This window comes from Drosophila bipectinata, chromosome 3R (assembly GCF_030179905.1).
Source record: "Drosophila bipectinata strain 14024-0381.07 chromosome 3R, DbipHiC1v2, whole genome shotgun sequence".
NCBI classification, from domain to species: domain Eukaryota; kingdom Metazoa; phylum Arthropoda; class Insecta; order Diptera; family Drosophilidae; genus Drosophila; species Drosophila bipectinata.
The window spans coordinates 25,373,554-25,392,517 of NC_091739.1; the positions used below are offsets into that span (position 1 = coordinate 25,373,554).

At 41.7% G+C, this 18,964-nt stretch overlaps 1 protein-coding gene across 6 annotated transcripts; it reads left to right on the forward strand.

Annotated features, from left to right (window-relative positions):
• Nucleotides 1–1,327: 1,327 nt before the first annotated feature.
• Nucleotides 1,328–18,840, forward strand: LOC108122173 (organic cation transporter protein). 6 transcript variants are annotated; one of them, XM_070281860.1, is made up of 8 exons: nucleotides 4,808–5,009; nucleotides 5,585–5,933; nucleotides 13,013–13,443; nucleotides 13,505–13,751; nucleotides 14,936–15,203; nucleotides 15,430–15,721; nucleotides 16,739–17,065; nucleotides 17,125–18,840. In XM_070281860.1, the coding sequence occupies exons 3-8, from the start codon at nucleotides 13,027–13,029 to the stop codon at nucleotides 17,293–17,295; spliced, it is 1,722 nt and encodes a 573-aa protein (XP_070137961.1). In that variant the 5' UTR covers nucleotides 4,808–5,009; nucleotides 5,585–5,933; nucleotides 13,013–13,026; the 3' UTR covers nucleotides 17,296–18,840. The 6 variants fall into 6 exon arrangements, with proteins under 6 accessions (XP_017092204.2, XP_070137961.1, XP_070137962.1 ...); XM_070281861.1 differs by having other exon boundaries at nucleotides 4,808–5,005; XM_070281862.1 differs by having other exon boundaries at nucleotides 4,808–5,005; nucleotides 5,596–5,933.
• Nucleotides 18,841–18,964: the final 124 nt, after the last annotated feature.

The window sequence follows — 18,964 nt, forward strand, 5'->3', positions numbered from 1 at the left end:
AACAATCGGAAATTTTTTTTTATTTTTTTGTAAAAATACCAACTTTAGCTTGGAATTTTTTTTTTTATGTTTTGTATTCTAATAAATTGGTTTTAAAAATAAAACCGATAAAATATAACCGCAAGGGTATATCGACTTCGGCTCCGCCCGAAGTTAGCTTTCCTTTCTTGTTTTGCATTATAAAATAAATTTCAATTCTTTTGTCGCTTTAAATAAAACCTCTTATTACGCAATCCTCAAACTTAATGTACAAATAAGGAAGAAATAAATTCCCAGTAATTCGAAACCCCGATTATCGTTAATATTTTAATTTGAATAATAATTTATGGGAGTTAAGGTATTCCCCAAAGTCAAGGAGTCAAGTGGAACTTTTGGCAAACCTTTTCACGCTTCTCCCGCATTTGCATATCACTCGACAAAAGTCTGTCAACGGGCAATCATTCAGGCCAACTAATTCGAGAGGAGCATGTTATAGTAGTACTATGGGTTTTTCGGGGGTTCATGCAAGTTCAGAGATTCGCTCGGGGATGACATTCAGCTGTCACCCGCCCACTTCTCGTCATTTCCCGACGATGGGCCGGTTGATGGGCAGGCAAGCGTATAGCTTTTAGTTCAAGTTTAGTGTTTAGTGATCAATGAACGTGTAAATACATTTTAATGAGCGCGAAATGAGCGGACTGGCTGCTGCTGTTCTTTGTGCTGTTAATTGTAAAACAAAACCAAAACAAATAAGTGATACAAAAAACGGTGAAATAAACATACACATTAAGAGACTAGTCCGAAACTTAAATACTCTTTTATTTATTAAATAAGCTTACTATTAAATAGCTCACTATGAAGAAATACGTTTAATTAGCTATATTAAACATAAAGAATATTAAAATATCTACCAATATTTAAGGATATCTGGTATACTGTGTATATCTTAAAATAGTATTATCCAATTCATTTAGTTATTATTTACCAATCAAACATTTAAACAATCCCATCATACCTTCTGCTGCGACGAAAAATTGGCGGTGAGAATCGTAAATTTCGGTTGCCGCTGCCGAAGGCGAAGCCAGTCGCTTGGGGCTCCGGAGCTCCGGGGCTCTGACCAGACCCACTCGTTGGGTCGGTTAGTTAGCCACTGTCCGCTGCTCAGATCGCACGTCTCGCCAAAAAGCCGCTACCGAGAGTTCCGGAGATCTCATAACTATAGTGTGATAGAGGGTCAAGCTCATCCCGGTTTTATCGGGGCACCCATTGAACCACTGCTCGGGGAATTATTGGAGAGTAATGCCAGCGAATGCCAGCACGTCTGGCCAATTTCGGGCAATTGGAACGTGATTTATGTGGGGCAGCGGTTCCGATTCCGATTCAGAGTTCGAGTTCCGCGAGTCCGAGTGGGTCCCGCGAATTTCGCAGGGTCGCGGTGTCGCAGTGTCGCAGAGTCGCAGTTCCCGAACGGAACCCCGCCATTGCCGGGTTGATAAGCGCCGCGAGTGATAAGACGAAGTCCATAGGGGCGCCAAGTCGTAAATTAAAGCGAAGGAGAAGCGGCCACCGAATTAGAAATAGAAATCGCAATCAGAAACGACGCTCCGCATATCACAATAATTAGTATATAATCATTAATCAAAGCCAATATTAAAAGTATAAACAAAGTGCCGAAAAAGTAGCAAAAATGTCAAAGCGTGCAAGCTTAACCCATGACAGCCCGGCCCTGGAACTGGAGCTGCCGTTGCTGGCGCCCCAGGAGCGGAATCAGCGGCGCAGGAGCGGCAGCGGGACAAGTGAGTAGCATGTGCCTCTCCCCACTGGGCCATTAAACCAGTTAACTTGGTCAAAACAAGCTAACTGGCACACCACACAGCCATACTTGGCCATAAATCAGTGACACTTGCACATTGCAGTGGAGCCGGCGGAGTTTGGGGTTACGGGGGGCTTAAATGCTACGGACTTTGAATAGCGAGTTCCCCAATCAAACGTGAATGCGAATTATTTGTATGCCATTTAATTTATTGAAATCGTGTAGCGCCAACCTAAGCTAATTAGAATATATCCAGTATGGAATGAGCCAAACAAAACTCTTGCCTGAAATCGAAAGCCAGGGCACTTGATTTAGACTGAAGTCGAGCCCCTCCCTTGTCGGACGAATATTTCACCCCCTTCGGCTATTTATTTAACCCCGTTTGCCCAGCCTTTGACTTGCTTCATTGATAAAACCTCGGTGTCATTTTGTTTCCCACTCAATAGCTAATTATTTCTGTCGTTGGTGAATTAAAAATAAACCCAGAACAATTTGCATTTTATTTGCCTAACCACAGCAACAACAATAAAGGCGAAAAAAAAACTACAGGCACCTCAACAACAACAAATACAACAAAAACAACATTGTTTATTGTACGAGAATTGTAAAATGATTAGGGTGCATTTTGAATAGCACGCTTTTGAAGCAGAAATCGCATGCGATAAATTTTGTTGTTTACTTTCAAGCTGTGAATGAATTGGAGATAAGGGTGGGAAATTCTTTATCAGCAAAGGGGGTAAGGGAATAAAAATATAATATATGGTATATAGTCATATTTTGGACTTCCACTATTAGGTTAAGTATTTTTATTAAGATTTTAATTATACAAATTTTTTAATAAAAACATAACTTTGAAATTTTGAAATGTAACAAACCTTTCTCAAAACTATTAAGGTCCAATTTGATTATTAGGCTTGATTTAAATTAGTTTATGATTAGCACAAATTGTATTTCATTCACAAATTTTTCTAAATATATTCATTGAAATGTCCTATTCGACAACCTCCGCAAACCGATGACACATTTATTATTTTCGACAAGCACCTTTCATCAAAGAATGCTATAAATTTAATCTCACAATTAGATCGTGGCATTTCCTCGGGGGTTGGGGGACGATCAACAGGATGAATGAGTAATCTTCCGTTTATGAGTAATACAATTGGTCGACTCTTTGGCATTTATATTTTTTAATCAACATGGATATAAGAACTTTAAGACAGTAAACAGATATCTAAAGTTTTGCCAAATATTTGAACTGATATATAAGCTTACAGTTTAATTTCACAATTATCACCATTTATGGCGCTTAATTAGCAACTATATTGCAAAGAAACAAACGAATCTTGTTGTTATCTTTGTTGGGGCAGCTCCGATGGCAACTTTGTCTTGAGTCGTTTCATTTAACACAAATAAATAATAAATTTTTGGCGTAATGAGACAAACTAACAATAAACAAGCAGCAGACCCCATGGACCCCTAGTCATAAATCAATCATAAACGAGCACAGTCTATAGCCGAAATTCGTTCGCAATTATTAAAGAATCTCCCTATCAATAATATAATCATAACACCATGCACAACAACAATGGGAAGCAGTCAATTGCCATTAAGCAATCATCGTAGCCAACTAACCAGCCCGAAATAAATACGCAAACCAAAACAAAAGACCCAGCAATATAGATGTGTCAGAATTGTATTTGATGTGATCTATCAGGCAAATTGTTGACGGACAGCGACATTAGCGCGGACTGGGTGTCAACTGCCTCTGTTCACAGCTCGGCACGCTCCGGGGATCCGATGATCCACCGATTTCCATCTCTCGATCTGCTCACTCCTCCGATCTCCCACATCAGCGGCGTTTGGCTATACAATTGATTTATATGTTGACAGTCCCAATGAGAATGCAAATTGCCAACTAAATGCATCCTTTGCTTTTGTTTTTGTCGACTGTTGAATGCACTATTCAAGACAATTTAAATTTGTAGGATGAGGGAGGCTGAATTTTATAAACTAAACACATTTTTTTGCAATATTGTTGGATTGTTTTGTAAAATGTTCTTTTGTCATCTCATATTTTTACAATTACATTAGCTTTTAGGGTTACAAGTTACTTATCTCTTTATATTAAGGTTAATTTCTCTATAATAATGATGTATAATACTTAATAAGATAAGAATCCTTTTCTCTTGAAGAAATTTGTCATGATATAACTATATACTCATTTGAACTGTGGTCTTGGTTTATGACTAATAGGACAGCAATTTAAAATTAATCATTTATTATGCAAAAATATCTTTATATTCTTAGTACTTAGTAGTTAGTACTTAGTGAGCACAAAAAATTCCTAGAAAGTACTTTTAGGGACCTAATCGGCCTTTATTACTCATACGCAGTGTTGACCTATTTCTGATATAACGCATTTTTTCTTATTTGGCGAAAGTTGTTTTGTTTGGGGGGAAATATAAGTTATAATGTATAAATATAACCTTTAATACCGTATTGCTCTAATAGCTTCTATTTGATTTTAATAAACTAAAAACTGAAATATAAAAATAATAATGGAAGTCAAATAGATTGTTTCTTTATTCATTAACCCTGTTTATTATTGTGTTATAAAGTGCATCATAATGTTGCACAAACTCTCTGTTGGGGGCAGTGTATTGCAGCAATGCCGGCGATTAAATAACAACAGCAACAGTTTTGCGCGCCACGCGAGGCGCGTATTTAAGAGACCCCCAGAGTCGTCGGGCCGCTAAGAGAACGCTTCGGAAGGTGAAAGAGAACTCGCATCAGGTGCAGTGGCTGCGGCAGCAAAATCAAAATCAAAGCCAGAAGCAACAACACACGACGTCGCGTCGGCTGGCAAAGAATGGTCCAAACTAGCAGCAGGCGAGCATCGTGTCCCCACAGACGCCGACGCTGGCATCGACGCTAACGTCGACGCTGGGGGGAGTGCTGTGGGCCGAGGGCCGAGGGGCGAGGGCACAAGGTTATAAAAGTTCTTCGCTTTGGAGACGAGCGCTCAGTTGCTCTTGGTCAGTCGTTGTGTGATGAACTTGAACGCGCAACAGCCTCCGCCCCCGTTCGGATATCGAGTCTCAATCTGATGGTTTTCATCTTCATCTTCGCCTAGGAAATAGTGCGAATCAAGAGCAGGAAGAGTTCTTTTCGGGTTCGCGGTTCGCGGTACGAGATACGAGATACGCGGTGTGGGTGCGTGAGTGCGCATAGTATAAAATTAAATTAATGAAACAACAGAAACGGCAACAGCAACAGCAACAGAAACAAATGCGAGTGGCAACAATGATGCTATATATAATGAGAAACGAGATGTGCTAATATATAGACGCTGGGACTCATGATTCCGCCTAAAGACAAGCAGCCAGACAATGTTTGGACAACCCATAAATAATGAGAGCGGCCAGAAGCGACCCACACAGCGCTTCTGACTCTGAAATTTCATAATTTTTCTCTATTATTGTGATTATTATTATTATTATCATTTGACTTTGTTAATTATTGCTTGATCTAGTAGCTACTATTGTTTACCACTCGTGTTTGTTTCCAAGTTGCAATTATGGCTGCCAGTTTGGCCAAAAACGCGGGCAATTATTTTCGTTTCGTACCACGTTGCGTATGAGCGATGGCCACTGAACTGCATCTGAATCACCCTTTTCTGACCACGTGTCGGATACTTAATACGTATATAATTTCTAGAGGCGCTCGTAAAATCAGACAACAGCAAAAGCAAACCGAATGAAAAAAAAACTGATGTCTGATTTTATATGTCAGTTTCCGTTTAGTGCGCTTCAGCCCATAAATTTACCCCGAAACGTATAAAGAAAAACAAACGCAGGCAGTGCCGAGGCGACAAACGTGCGACGGATTTCCGCGCCAAGACATCATCAAAACAAAGCTCCGGCCCAGCACAGTGGCAACAGGAAGCGGACTAGGAAGTTGCCATCAGGTATCAGCCTGGCAATTGTGCAGCAGGACGCGTGCTGCAGGATTGCCTGCATTTGTGTCGCCACGCAAAAGCAACAATAACAGCAACAGCAATAGCAACAGCATCAGCCAAAGAAAAAGCAGAAGCAACATAGCAGCATCAGCACAGTAGCAACTTGCTTTGTATATCCATAAGGTAAGCTCATTACGGACACGGGCTGCCTTGCGATGTTGACAACGAAGCATAGCATATAAGTACACAAAAAGAAATTAAACAGAAAAAAAGGAGCTTTATTAAATAAATAAGTTATAAAAAGCATGCTTTTATTGTAATAACTAGGCATATAAATGTTAATATCTGTGGTATAATAATAAGAAAACTCTTACCACACAAGTTTTTAAGAATAACTCATAAACTTCCCTTTAAATAATGACTTAAGTATAAACTATAGAATAAATAGCTTTAAATCTGAAAATAAAACTTTATTCTTTCGGTGCAAGGATTCCGTTTGCGTGAGAGTGTGCGTGTCGTAGTCCTGCCATTTTTGCTTGCGGACGTGCCGCCAGCGACTTTTGCTTTGCTCTCCTTTGTTTGTTTATTTGTGTGCCTTTTTTTTGCCAGTTTTTTTCGCTTTTTTTTATTTTTGCCGCCCAAGTCTATTTGTTTGGCTCTTGCAATAACAACAACAGCACCAGCAGCAGCCATGTAGTAGTGGCAGGATAACAACAATGAGGATAACAACAATGACAACGACAATGACTTTATCCTGACAGATTGTTGAAGCCCGAAGCTTTAGGTCCTCCGGCAGAATCTGCGAGGCCCACTCCAAATGCCTGAATTTGCTGCTCGGATTTGTCAGTAAATTGTTACCATAAATGGTATAAGCGTTGGGAAGGATCTTTAATACCATATCCTACATTATAAATACAAAAAATGACTAAATATTTAATACTAGAAAGTAAAACCAGACTTTGAATGGCATAACTTAAAGAGCGTCTTGGGAATTAAAGCCCCTATTGACATATTTGAACTGGCAACTGATGAAAATAAAATCGAAAACTCCACATGGCTGAACCCAAGACTCATAACCCAGCACCGAACATATTGAGAAGCTCATGAGCACATTTGAATGGGCATGGGAATTCTGACAATGCAAGCAAAAGCAGATTTACGGACGAAGGACTCCGGGGGTGGGCGAGCAAACAAACAAACATAGCTGGCAATCACCTGGCGCCGGTTGTGGCCCCTGAGCTCTGGTCCCCCTTTAACCTCTTGGCAGCATATTTCCTGAAGCATCGACTCCTTGCCATAAGGTTATGCTAATGGCGAATGCTTTGACTCCCGAACTGCCACTGATTGGAAGCGCATAAAAGTAGCAAATCAGTGCGCACTTTGAAATGGAAATTCTAATCAAAAAGGCGCGCTCCCCAACAATGGATGGGCGGGCTACGAGTGGGCTAAGCAGGGATGTTAGGGAGTCGAGGGGATTTATGCTGCTTAGCTGGCTAAATTTGAAATTGCCAAACGATTTGCTATTCGATTAACAGGACACAAGTCGCTAGGAAGGGGATAGGAAAGGACGTCCATCAGCAACAACAGACAAGTCAAAATGGAAATACGAGTAGATTTGTGAATTCATGTCGACAACAATGGATCAGCAGCAGCGGCAGTCACTCAAACATTCATGCAGATTTACATTAAGGATAAAACTAAATAGAAAGCAAACCAAAATCTTAGTTATGGGATATAAAAAATACCCTACTTATTCTAGAGAAATATATGTGAACAGAAAAGGGTTTAAACTTTAAAGGTTAAAAATGCGCTATAACTAGTTTATTATTTTTATAAATTCCTAGAGCTTGTTTGCCTTCCAATTAAATTGAGAAAATATTAAATTTTTATAAAGTACCCATATACCTTTTGTTAGCGCCATTTCGCCCATGGCAGATGACCTATATTCTTTTGTATTCAGCTACAACATTGGTCCGATTCCGGCTGCAAGTCCGCCTGTATCCTTTGCATCTCTCTGACTTTGTTTACAAAACTGAACTGAACTGAACTGGACTGGACTGAGCTGGACGGTGGACATCATCGTAACAGCAGCTGCAGCAGCTCCAAGCGACAAACGGAAGGATGTCAGTAAGGACCCTTTAAATGTGAACGAGAGCGAAGCGGAATTGCCATATTGCATTTGCCATTGCCAAAGTATTTTTTTTTGTCAAGTAAAATATATCCCCAGGCTGATGATGCGATGAGGGGGAGTTAAGTCACCCACTCCTACCTAAAGGTAGCAAAAATTTGCATAATATATTGACAAACAAACACACACGCATGTGAATGAGGGACCCGCCCATCCAATCCCAGTTTCAAATGCTTTGTGGCTGCCTTTTCAATTGATTCGAATTGATTTGATCCATAAGGATGTGTGGGCGGGGAGCCCACCATTTAATGGTGAAGTGGGTACCCACTTCATTGTAATGATTTTGGCATTTGAAATTTTGTGAAAATTTGCCATTTTATGGAATCCGATCACACAAAATTGTCAAGCTGCCTCCAATTTGTGGCAATCAAATGTGTGCGAATCTGGTACACAGAGGGGTTTTGTGGCTTTTTGGAGGGGCTTATAAGGTTGCCAAATGTGTTCTCGCATTGATATGAAAATTGCTGACAACCGCTTTTTCTAAAGATGTCCTTGCTTGATTTTCCCGGAATTTATGTTACTTTTATTGCTCATTCGTTCAGATACATTATGTAATGTGAGTTGATTCCTTGGTTTTAGATAGTTCTATGAAGAATATTAAGTCCCTAAGACTAATAAGAGGTATCTGGAAAAACTTTCCTTTATGGAAAAGATATAAAACATGAATAGTTTGCTCGTGGCTTGTTTTCTTTTAAGATTTATTTTCCCTAAAATTAGACGCCTTTGGCGATTCGATTCGTGTATTTTCTTTGACTTTGTTTGGCTCTGGCATACAGCCGTAAAATTGAGAACAAATTTTGATCGTTTATTGGCTGATTTACTCGGCAATTAGTCGCATTAGTTTTCTGGCTCAACTGACCGGCAAACCGAAGGCGATATTACGGCGGGAGCTTGAATCCGTGTTGTTTATGAATTCGTTTTCGAATTTGTTTACCCGTTGCCAAAATCAATTGTGTTAATTGCAAGGCGTGAAATCGTAAATTTTGGCCCAAACAAAAGATCGAGCCGAGGACGCGCACCGAGCACGTTCGTGCGCAAATCGTATGGCATCGATATGGAAAGTTAAAGTTGAATTGTTTATAATGGTCATTGTGCGTGGCGGGGCTGGAATTGAATTTAGTAATTCAATTTGAATGACCATTATTTGCAAAGGAAAACGCAAACGAATGCCCAAAACGCCGCATGGGCCAAATGAAATGCAATTTACAAAACATTGCGCATACGCCCCGTCGGCCGTTACTTATCTGAAAGCGGCTGTCACACAGCTGCAATTAGTCTGACAAGTGATGAAGTGAGGCAGAAACTGAGGCGAGCCGTCATCCGGCGGGATATTATACCGCCACTTTTCAGCTCCGGCCCCTTTTGGCACAGCTTCTTCTTCGGCTCTCCGGCAAAGTCATCTCGCATCGCACATCGCTCATCCGCACTGAGGGCACTTGTCGGTGCAGCGGAAGCGCAGCTCGTTGCTGCGTGCAAGTGTCTCAAGATTACTATTACCCACTTGGCAGCACTCCGCCTCCTCCGCCGTCGAGGCGGCATGCATAATAAACAAATCAAATCCTATAAATGTGCAAATTAGCTGGCAACGTCACCGAGCCATGCTTATACAAATGCAGATTCAGATGCAGGCGTCATCATTATCATTGCACATTTTCCACCACCCACCTCCCTAGCCACCGCCAACCATCCACTTTTATTCATTTCTCTCCTCTGTCGCTACCATGGCATGAAAGTGAATGCACTTTTATATGCATGACGGCTAATTACAGCGACAATTTGCGCGCCATCCTCCCAAACCGTCGCCGTCTGATCTCCCGAGAGCTAAACGGTTGCCTTTGTATTAAAAATATTTAGCCCATTTCGGCTTTTGTGATTATGACGCTTATGCGATTTCTCATTTCTTTCTCATTTTTGATTATTAGGCAACTGCCTGGGGAAACCCCTCCCATGATTTGTCATTATTTGGGATTTGCTGAGTTTGCTTTAAATTCTTACGAAGTGTTCTTTAAACATAAGACTGAACCTTTTCAAAAAACTAAATAATTTAACGCTAATTATTACTTCCCATGATTTGTCATTTTAGGAAATTCGTTATGGTACCCCATACATTTTTTTATAAAGAGACATATATATAGATATATTAAGATATCCAGACAGATAAAAACAATGTATTTTAAACATGTATGTGTGAAAAATAAAACCATATTAAAAATTGAGGGAAACTCCGTTCCCGCACACACTCTGGGTTAATTAAATTAATTATTCAATAATATTTGATGACCGGCATGAGGAATTTCGCTTATATTCATGCAAATTGGGAACAATAAGAAAGCTTTGCTCTTTCTTTCACACTTTGGTGCTGAATTTGTTATGTTTGCCTATAATTGTTGCTATTTTTTAATTAACCATCCGTGGAAGCTAAGCAAATTATTAATGGGCATTGGGAGAGAGCTCTGGCATTGACTTTTCAATTGAAACAAATCATTATTAGAGGGGCTTCTGTGGATCGTGTTCAATTGAAGCGCTCTGGCGCTGGCGGAGCGTGTCAAGAGATCGCACCCACGGAGACGCATCCGCATTTAGAGCCGTGTCTCCCTGGGAATGGGCAGATCTGGGCATCTCAGCTGGGAGGGTGGGGAGAGCTGGCAGTGTTTTATGATCGTGCATGGAATTATAATTTGTTGTTTATGACTGCCATGTAAACGTAATTACCAATTGGACATGGGCCAATGCAGCTTCATTTGCATCAAGTGTGAAAATGAGTGGAGTGGAGTCTTGGTTAGTACAATGGGGTAACAGCACCATGATATAAATAAAATAAAACCGCAATCTATATAGATCGAGGGGTAATTGCGTCAAAGACCAGTTCTACTTTTATGGATGGATAGATTGCCTCTTACATTTTGCTTGAATAAGTTATTATAATTCTATAGAATACATTAAACTATAATTTAATTAATGGTCAAACACACCTTTATAGAAAGTGCTTAATATTAGTTTTAATTAATAAACTGCTCAGTAAACCTTAGTATATTTCTTACCTTTTATTCCAATTTAATTTAATCTGGCAACCAGAAACCCAACTATTTGTCAAATGGCTTGATCTTGCCAGCAATTATAATACCAGAGAAAGGGGTCCACCGGGAGCTGGACTAGGGGGCGGGTGTGGATGTGGCCAGGCCGACAACAGCTGCAGAATGCAATTAGCGTTATTTTCAGCGTGCCATGATATTGCACATACGCCATGTGCGCCGCGGCGAGTTGAAGGTAAACGGCGATGCGATGCGACTACGTAGTTTATAGCATTGAAATTGAGCCGTTGAGCCCACACGACGTGGCAGCGACCTTCGCAGTAGCTTGCAACAGCTCGTGGCAAACTCCGCTGACCAAAAGCTAAGCTCAACTTTTCCCCCTTCAACCCAACGGGGGGTGTCTATAAAATTGATAATTAATTATCCTGCCAGCAGTCCTGGCATCTGAACGGGTGTAAAATGTGGGCTGTGCGTTCCTGGCCCCCGGCTTTCTGCGGGCACGCTTCGCTTATTCCTGTTTACAAGTGCGTGAAAATGTGCGCTCAACTGCTTATCACGTGCGGCGTATGGCGTGAATTTTACTGCCACTGCCACTACTGCTGCTGCTGCCACATGGCTGCGGCGAGAGTGCTGCAGCCACATACCTCAAAACCCCTCTCTAAATTGAATATCTCTTCCGGGGGCTTAGACACGCCCCACACACCCGGCACTCGGACATACGCAAATTTAACTCTCGGCCATAGATGTAGGCTTTGTTGATTGATATGAGAGACTATTTCTGATTCATGGGATGTCGTGGCCCTTTCCAGATAATGGTCAGTCGTTTAAAAATAAATTTTTATTCGACACTGCATCATTTTACAGATAATATGAACACTAAACCTTCTTCCTCATTAAATTAAACACACAAATGATTAGAATGAATGATTCAAGTAGAATCTTTGCTTAATATTCTCCACACGAGCTCCAAATTAGATTCCCCCTGCGTGATTCCTAAATTGTTTAATTTCACTTAATTATAGGTAACTGGCAAATGAAGCGAAAAGGATTAGGCATTTAAGTCGGCCAACTAAAGTCCCAGTAAGCCGAAAGCAAAGCTTCAAGTGCGGAAAAGTTGGCTAGTTCGTTGCCTACTTTTGGGCATTGATACCTTTCAGCTACTTGGGGGGAACTAGTCCAGTGGCCAGTGCCCAGGGGGTCATATATAGTATTTGTATGTGGACCCATTCGAGCCAAATCCCAGACAAAGCCAATGCGCTACAAAAGCCCCGCTGGCCACAAATGAAAAGGGCAGAGAAAGGATACAACATGGAAGGGAAGAAAAAAAGTTCAACTAGCAAACTGAGCAGAAGGACACGAAAGTGGCAGGAGCACAGCGTCTGCCTCAGCCTCAGCCTCCGCCTTCGCCTCCGCCCACCCCGACGCAATTACATTAAATCTTGGCTATTATTCTTTTACTTTGTAGAGCTCGGCTCTCAGTTGTGGATGTTCAGCAAACCAACTTTTGCCTCCGGCTGCTGTAGTTAATCGCCTCCAACGTGATTGAATTCCATCGAACGCAGGTTGACCAATGACCGGACACAGGCATCCTTGAAGGGACACCCGGTCTGGGCAGAGACGGGGCAGGTCGGAGTGCGGGATTTCGCCCTAATAAATGAAATAGAACCGCTTGACTTGACTTCACTGCAGTCGGACTGTTTCTGAGAGGCTTTTGGCATTGACTCCGAGTTGGTTTATGGCCAGTCACTGACCACTTAACTAATTGCTCCTTTGTGTGCTCCTGACACGAGCAATAAAATTAATTCCAGTGCCCGCGGTGGTCAGGTCAATTATTTGCATGTTACCCTCCTTCCAAGTGCTGCCAATCTGCATCTAGGATATGTTATTTTTCTTAAAGTGATGGAGACTCTAGCAATTGAACTCCTTTCCTTGATGGGAATATTTTATGTCCTTGATATTTTAATATTTTTATGTCGCACTATCTCAAGAAAGCATTTATTATGTTGTAAAAACTAAACATTAATTTAATATCCTTTTTACAGTTCCTTTGTGCATCATGCACGACACCGGCAAACCGTCCCCCACCAACACCAAACCCACCAGCCCCACCATCCCGCCCACACAGCAGGCAGCCCGGCCTCAGTCCCCGGCAGCGGCGGCGGCGGCAAGCGGTCTGGATCCGGCGGACGATGAGGACGAGACCGACATAATTGGCGACCTGATGGGCCACTACGGCAAATGGCAGCTGCTGATGACGGTGCTGCTGTCGCTCTTCCAGGTCCCGAACACCTTTCACATATCCTCGTCCGTCTACCAGGCGGCCAACAAGGACTTTTGGTGCCAAAGGCCGCCGCAGCTCCAGCAGATGCCGGTGGATGTGTGGAGGAATCTGAGTGGATCGGCCGACAACTGCCATCGCCGGGATGGGATCGACTGGAGTCGGTTGAGCAATGAAACTACTTCGCAGTGGGAGGTAAATTAAATATATTAAATCCTCTATATATTCTTAAACTTTATAACGCCTTCACTTTCAGTTGCCCCAGGATGGAAATGGAAAGATGGTGGCCTGCGAGAACTGGGAGTACGAGACGCACGACAATGTGGGCAACACCTGGACATCGGAGTGGGACCTGGTGTGCGACAAGGAGCACCTGAAGCAGGTGGCCGAGATGTTCTTCCTGCTGGGCGTGGCAACAGGTGGCATCATATCCGGCTATTTATCGGACAAGTTCGGCCGAAAGACCATGCTCTTCATATCGGCCGTGTTACAGACCATATTCGGTGAGTGTCCTTGCTCCTCCTTTCACGTTGCCTTTCCATTGAACCTCCGACTGCATAAAGGACGCTCTCAGGCATGCGGAAGTCAGAGCGACATTGGCCCTGACGGTGTCCTCCCCTGTCGACAGTGAACTTGGCCATGTCGGGGGTCAACACGAGCGCATCGAGTGGTTACTGTCGGGGGTCAGGTGGTTAGCTACTGCGAACTGTGTACTACGTTCTGGGTGGTGGGGCTGCTGGGTGGACACTCGAGTTGTCGTTGTGGCTGCCAGGCTCTTGCCAGTCTTGTTGGCCTTGTTGATTAAATCTCTCACAATGTATAATTGAAATTTGCATTCAAAAGGACATTACTAATGAGGGATTGCATCTGAGGACAGGCACGTGTGCGTGTTGATTGCAATGCGGCATTACATCGGGGATTGCTCCGACTGAGATGGGATTGCCAGGGAAAGTCCTTTAAGCTCTTAAAGTGCTATCTTGTTTATGGCTATATATTTTGCGATAAAACGCAGATAAAGAGGTTCCTTTTTATAGATAGTTTTAAAGTATAATATTAAAGTTAGGAGTAACTATACTATAAAGTATATAAAATCTTGATCACGATCATCTCCTGAGTCGATATAAGCATGTCCGTCGGTCCCTCTGTCTGTTTCTACGCAATCTAGCCGCTCAATTTTAAAGCTAACGGTTGCTATCGGTAGACTATATCCTATACTTCTTTAATTAACTTAATTCTTGTGCAATTACTGAAGGAAAACTATTTTTTTTATAAATTATAAATTTGGAAAAGGTAAACCATCATATCTCCATTGCCTATTTTCAAGGGCGCTTAGCAGTCTAAAAGTAATGAAGAGAAAAATGTTACCGTTATTTTGCGTATAACAATCAAAAAAGTGCTTTAATTTATTAACTGTTCAATAAAATTATTTTTTATAAATAATTAAAAAATAGCTCCCTCCTCCTCGATTCTCATAGGTTGCACTTAAGCAGGCCAGAAAAATGTGAATTTAGTTTTTTTTTTGTACATTTTTTTTTGCTTATTTTTCTTATGTCCTAGTCCTAGTATTACCTAGTAGTAGTATTAGTATTACTAGTATTATTAGTAATACTAGTATTATTACTGTCCTAGTATTACCCCTAGTTCTCTTATTTTAGAATAAGTCTTAATAGCATATCCTTTATTCCAGGTCTCTGGCTGTATATCTGTAGCTCCTTTGAGCTGTATCTCACGCTCCGTGCTCTGTTGGGCCTGGTTTCAGTATCGGTGACCTACTCCGGTCTGATCCTGGCCATCGAGTACGTGGACGGAAAGTGGCGAACCATTGCCGGAATGTACAACCTGTTTCCACTGCCAATCTCCTACATGATTATCTCTGGCCTGGCTTATCTAACGCAGGACTACCAGCGCCTGCAGCTCTGCATCGGAATTCCCGGTATCTTCCTTTGCTTTCTCTGGTAAGACTCTGATAGATCTATAAGGTAAACAAATCCAACCCAGCACGAGTGCCCGAACATACATATATCACAGACTTGTGAATAAATATGAAAACAGTGCGTGGGAGTCCCCACCTCTCACTATAAACAGAGCGAACATGAAAAATGATGCCGAAGCGGCACATGTTCTATAGGCTATATATTTTTGTTTGGATGCGATTTTAAATTGGTGCTCTGTATCCGGCAGGTTTGTGGTGCCGGAATCTCCGCGCTGGCTGCTCGTCAAGGGCCGGATCGACGAGGTGCGGCGGATAATCGAGGCGGCAGCCAAATTCAACGGCCGGCAGCTGCCCGCCGACTACCAACTGACGCCACCTACGCAGGAGAGCAGCTCCCAGGACTTCACCTACCTGTTCCGGTCCAGCTACCTGAGGCGCATCTCCATCTGCTTCCTCTGCATCTGGTTCACCATGAATCTGGTCTACTACGGCATTATCCTTAACATGAGCTCCTTCGGCGGCAATGTCTACTTGAATTCGGTGAGTTTGGCCGCTGATGGCCCGTCATTAAGTATACGCCACCGAAAACCACTTAGGTGGTTGGGGGATTTCATCGGCAATCATGTCAGCATATAGGATCAATCACGGCATTTAGCGGGTGTCAAGTCCGGGTGTCCGCCTAATTGGATTTGTCAGCCATTCCATTTCATCGGGCGATGAGTGAAGATTGTCTGTGCCATGTCGAGTGTTTTTCGACCGCTCATCTGCTGGATCCACTGCTCTTAAAATGTGTTTGCAATCGAATTATGATGTTGCTGGCCCCACACTTTATAATAGATAAAGCCTGCCATCTCGGCCCCTCTGTTTGGCTTTTGGCCAGCAGAATGTTGGCCGGGCAGTGCTGGCGGGCCTTGGATTAGCGGGCCAACTAAATAAACAATATTGAAAACATGTTTGGCATTTGTACGGGATTTGATTGTTTTAAAGTGTCAGAACGCTTAATGGGGTCTGCTCCCATTTCATGGGTATTTGGTGCAAGTGTACTTTAATAGCTGTGTGGGATATTTAGGCTATAAAGCTAGATAAAGTAATTAAAAGTGTTTTATATTAACTTACTGGAATTTATAGAATTTAATCTGCATGAGTAGTTATGGATTTGCAAATAGAGACGATGACTATGAAGAGTTTTTAAATGATAACCTGTAGTTTGTACTACTACTCTTAGTATTACCATTAATATTATTTACATTCCTGTATTGTATTAAAGTATTTAATTATTTTATTTTAAGTGGTAGGAGTTGTGTTTGAACTTTAAAGAGTTGTTGTAGAGTTTATCGACTTTATAATACCCGGTATTACCTTACCTTTCTCACCACTTTCTCATCTCTGGCCAAAAACCGACAATGGGCAGACCAGGCAGCTTTTTAGCTAATTTATTGCATAATTTATTTTGACAACGCCGAGGCGCACCTTTGATGCCGCCCTGATTTAATGCGCCCCGCCGACAGTTGACATCTTGTTCAACCCCCTCTGTTCTCCCCTCTGCTTCCTCCGCAGGCTCTAGCTGGCCTAGTCGAAATACCCGCCATCGCCCTGGCCATGTACATCATCACCAAAGTGGGCAAGAAGTGGCTCTTCTGCGCCACTTTGATCTGTGCCGGCGTCGCCTGCTGCTGTGCGGCGATCACCGAGGGACGGGCGGACCTGCTCTGGCTAAAGATCACATTCCTGATGATGGGCAAGTTCACCATCAGTGCGGGCAACACCATTATGCCGGTGTACACGGCGGAGCTCTATCCGACACCCATTCGCAATGTGGGCGTGGGTGCCTGCAACGTGGCCGCAGGACTGGCACTTATCCTTACACCTTACCTTTCGCTGCTGGTAAGGACCTTTCAAAGGATTTTATTAATAAGGATTAACTTTAATATTTTTTTATTCAGAACAAGATTGAGGACCACTTGCTGATGACCCTGCTGACCGCCTGGAGCATCTTTGGCGGCGTTGTGGTGCTCTTCCTGCCCGAGACCGCCGTGCGTTCAAAGGCCAGCAACTCGTCCCCGGGCCAGGGGTCGGCTCCCCATCCGAATGCCAGTGCTGCCAAGCAGGTGTAATGACCGCTGCTGCTGACCCCTTGAACTCCCGAAATGAACAAAGTATTTTGGCTGGTCCAAAGTATGCCGATGTGAAGTCGTAGAACCGCTGCCTCTGCTCCACCTTGACCCTTAACCCTTAACCAACCATTCAACCTGCCACGCCCCTCCGACATATCCACCACCTGAAGCCACCTGAAAACTTACGGTAATCGATGGGATCTCGAATGTCCCAGATTAATGCCAATTCGCTAGAGAATGTCACATGTCAGGCAGGACCTTTTTTGCGTAGCACGTAGTGAGTATGTATCTTAACAATTAACTAACAAAAATGGCTTGTAGCTTACGTCGTAGTCTAAGTACTGAGAACACGCAACACACACTAACCTCCACACACTTTAATCCTTCGGTTCTCATCGAAGTTCAAGGATATTTAAGAATAATTGAAAGTGAAGTAAACTGTAATTTATTATTTTTTCAATCAGAATTTCTTTTAAATACTATGCAATTTTTTTTATTGTCATAAATATTTTAATAAGATATATTTGGCCAATTTTATTGTTTTCGGCAAGTTGTTACGCAGATTTGTTAAATACTTTTATCGCTTTTATTGAAGGAAATTAATGTCTAGAAAATTGAAAAAAATGGAACCCTGAAAAGAGAGCTATACTCTCTGATACACAAACAGACCGAACAAAAAATACAAATTATAATCTTGTCAATATGTCTTGTCAATATCTCAGCGTACACACATAATCTCGTCGTTGTCGTTGTCGTCTTCTTGTTGTCTATTAATAAATGTTTTCCAATTACGAGATCCATAAGAAGCAAATATAAGAAGCCCAAATCTTCCAGACTCAGATGCAGGCGGTTGAAAATTGTAATCTCTAGTAATCGTAGTCAATTAATCCTTAGTCTCCCCGAACCGTATATATGTACAACATGAGATCAGTCACTAAGAATCGGTCAATTATGGATTTGTATATACATATGTATGGCATGAAAATGAAACCAGAGTTTTATCGCTTAGAGTCATCAAAGTCAAAGGATACTATAAATATATATAAATATATATGTATATGAAATGAAACAAGATAAATTTCCAATATAATGCATTTAACAATGTATACAATTATGTGTATATGGATATGTGTGCGTTTGTATATGTATTGTAGTAAAAATATTAATAACAATCAATTAGAAAAACACACACAAAACTGTTGAATTACTTGTTGTACTTACCAACCCACATTGTTTTTGTCCCCTTTTGTATTTTGTATTATTTGTCATTATTTTATTTCATCTATTTTATGTTATATTTAACTTTCGTTGCCCACTGTACTTACCTGTTAAGATCAGATCAGCTTCGTTATGTATTCGTTATGATTAAGAGATTTTTTAGGCTTCACAATAAATGTAATGCCCGAATCTAAAGTGAAATTATTTGTTAAGTTGGACTAGAGATCACTGGAAATATATTTGAGTAAGTTTACGAAAATTGTTGTAAATCAAAATTACCAAAGCAAATGCAATTATAGTGTCAAAATAAAATATATAAATAAATAATTTGATCGAGTTTTTGAATTAATTGTTGGCGCCAAAAGGTAGTAACTCGCTCAAGTGGAGCCAAAGCTCCGTGGGGGACTACGGCAAGCGAAGTGATCATGGGGTAGTCTGAGCATCGAAGCTT

Excerpts from the sequence above, each read along its gene's own strand:
- LOC108122173 (XM_017236715.3), top strand. The coding sequence starts at position 1,667 with ATGTCAAAGCGTGCAAGCTTAACCCATGACAGCCCGGCCCTGGAACTG. Across the intron at positions 15,722-16,738 it reads GCAATGTCTACTTGAATTCG|GCTCTAGCTGGCCTAGTCGA; the intron begins GTGAGTTTGGCC and ends CTTCCTCCGCAG. Across the intron at positions 17,066-17,124 it reads CACCTTACCTTTCGCTGCTG|AACAAGATTGAGGACCACTT; the intron begins GTAAGGACCTTT and ends TTTTTTATTCAG.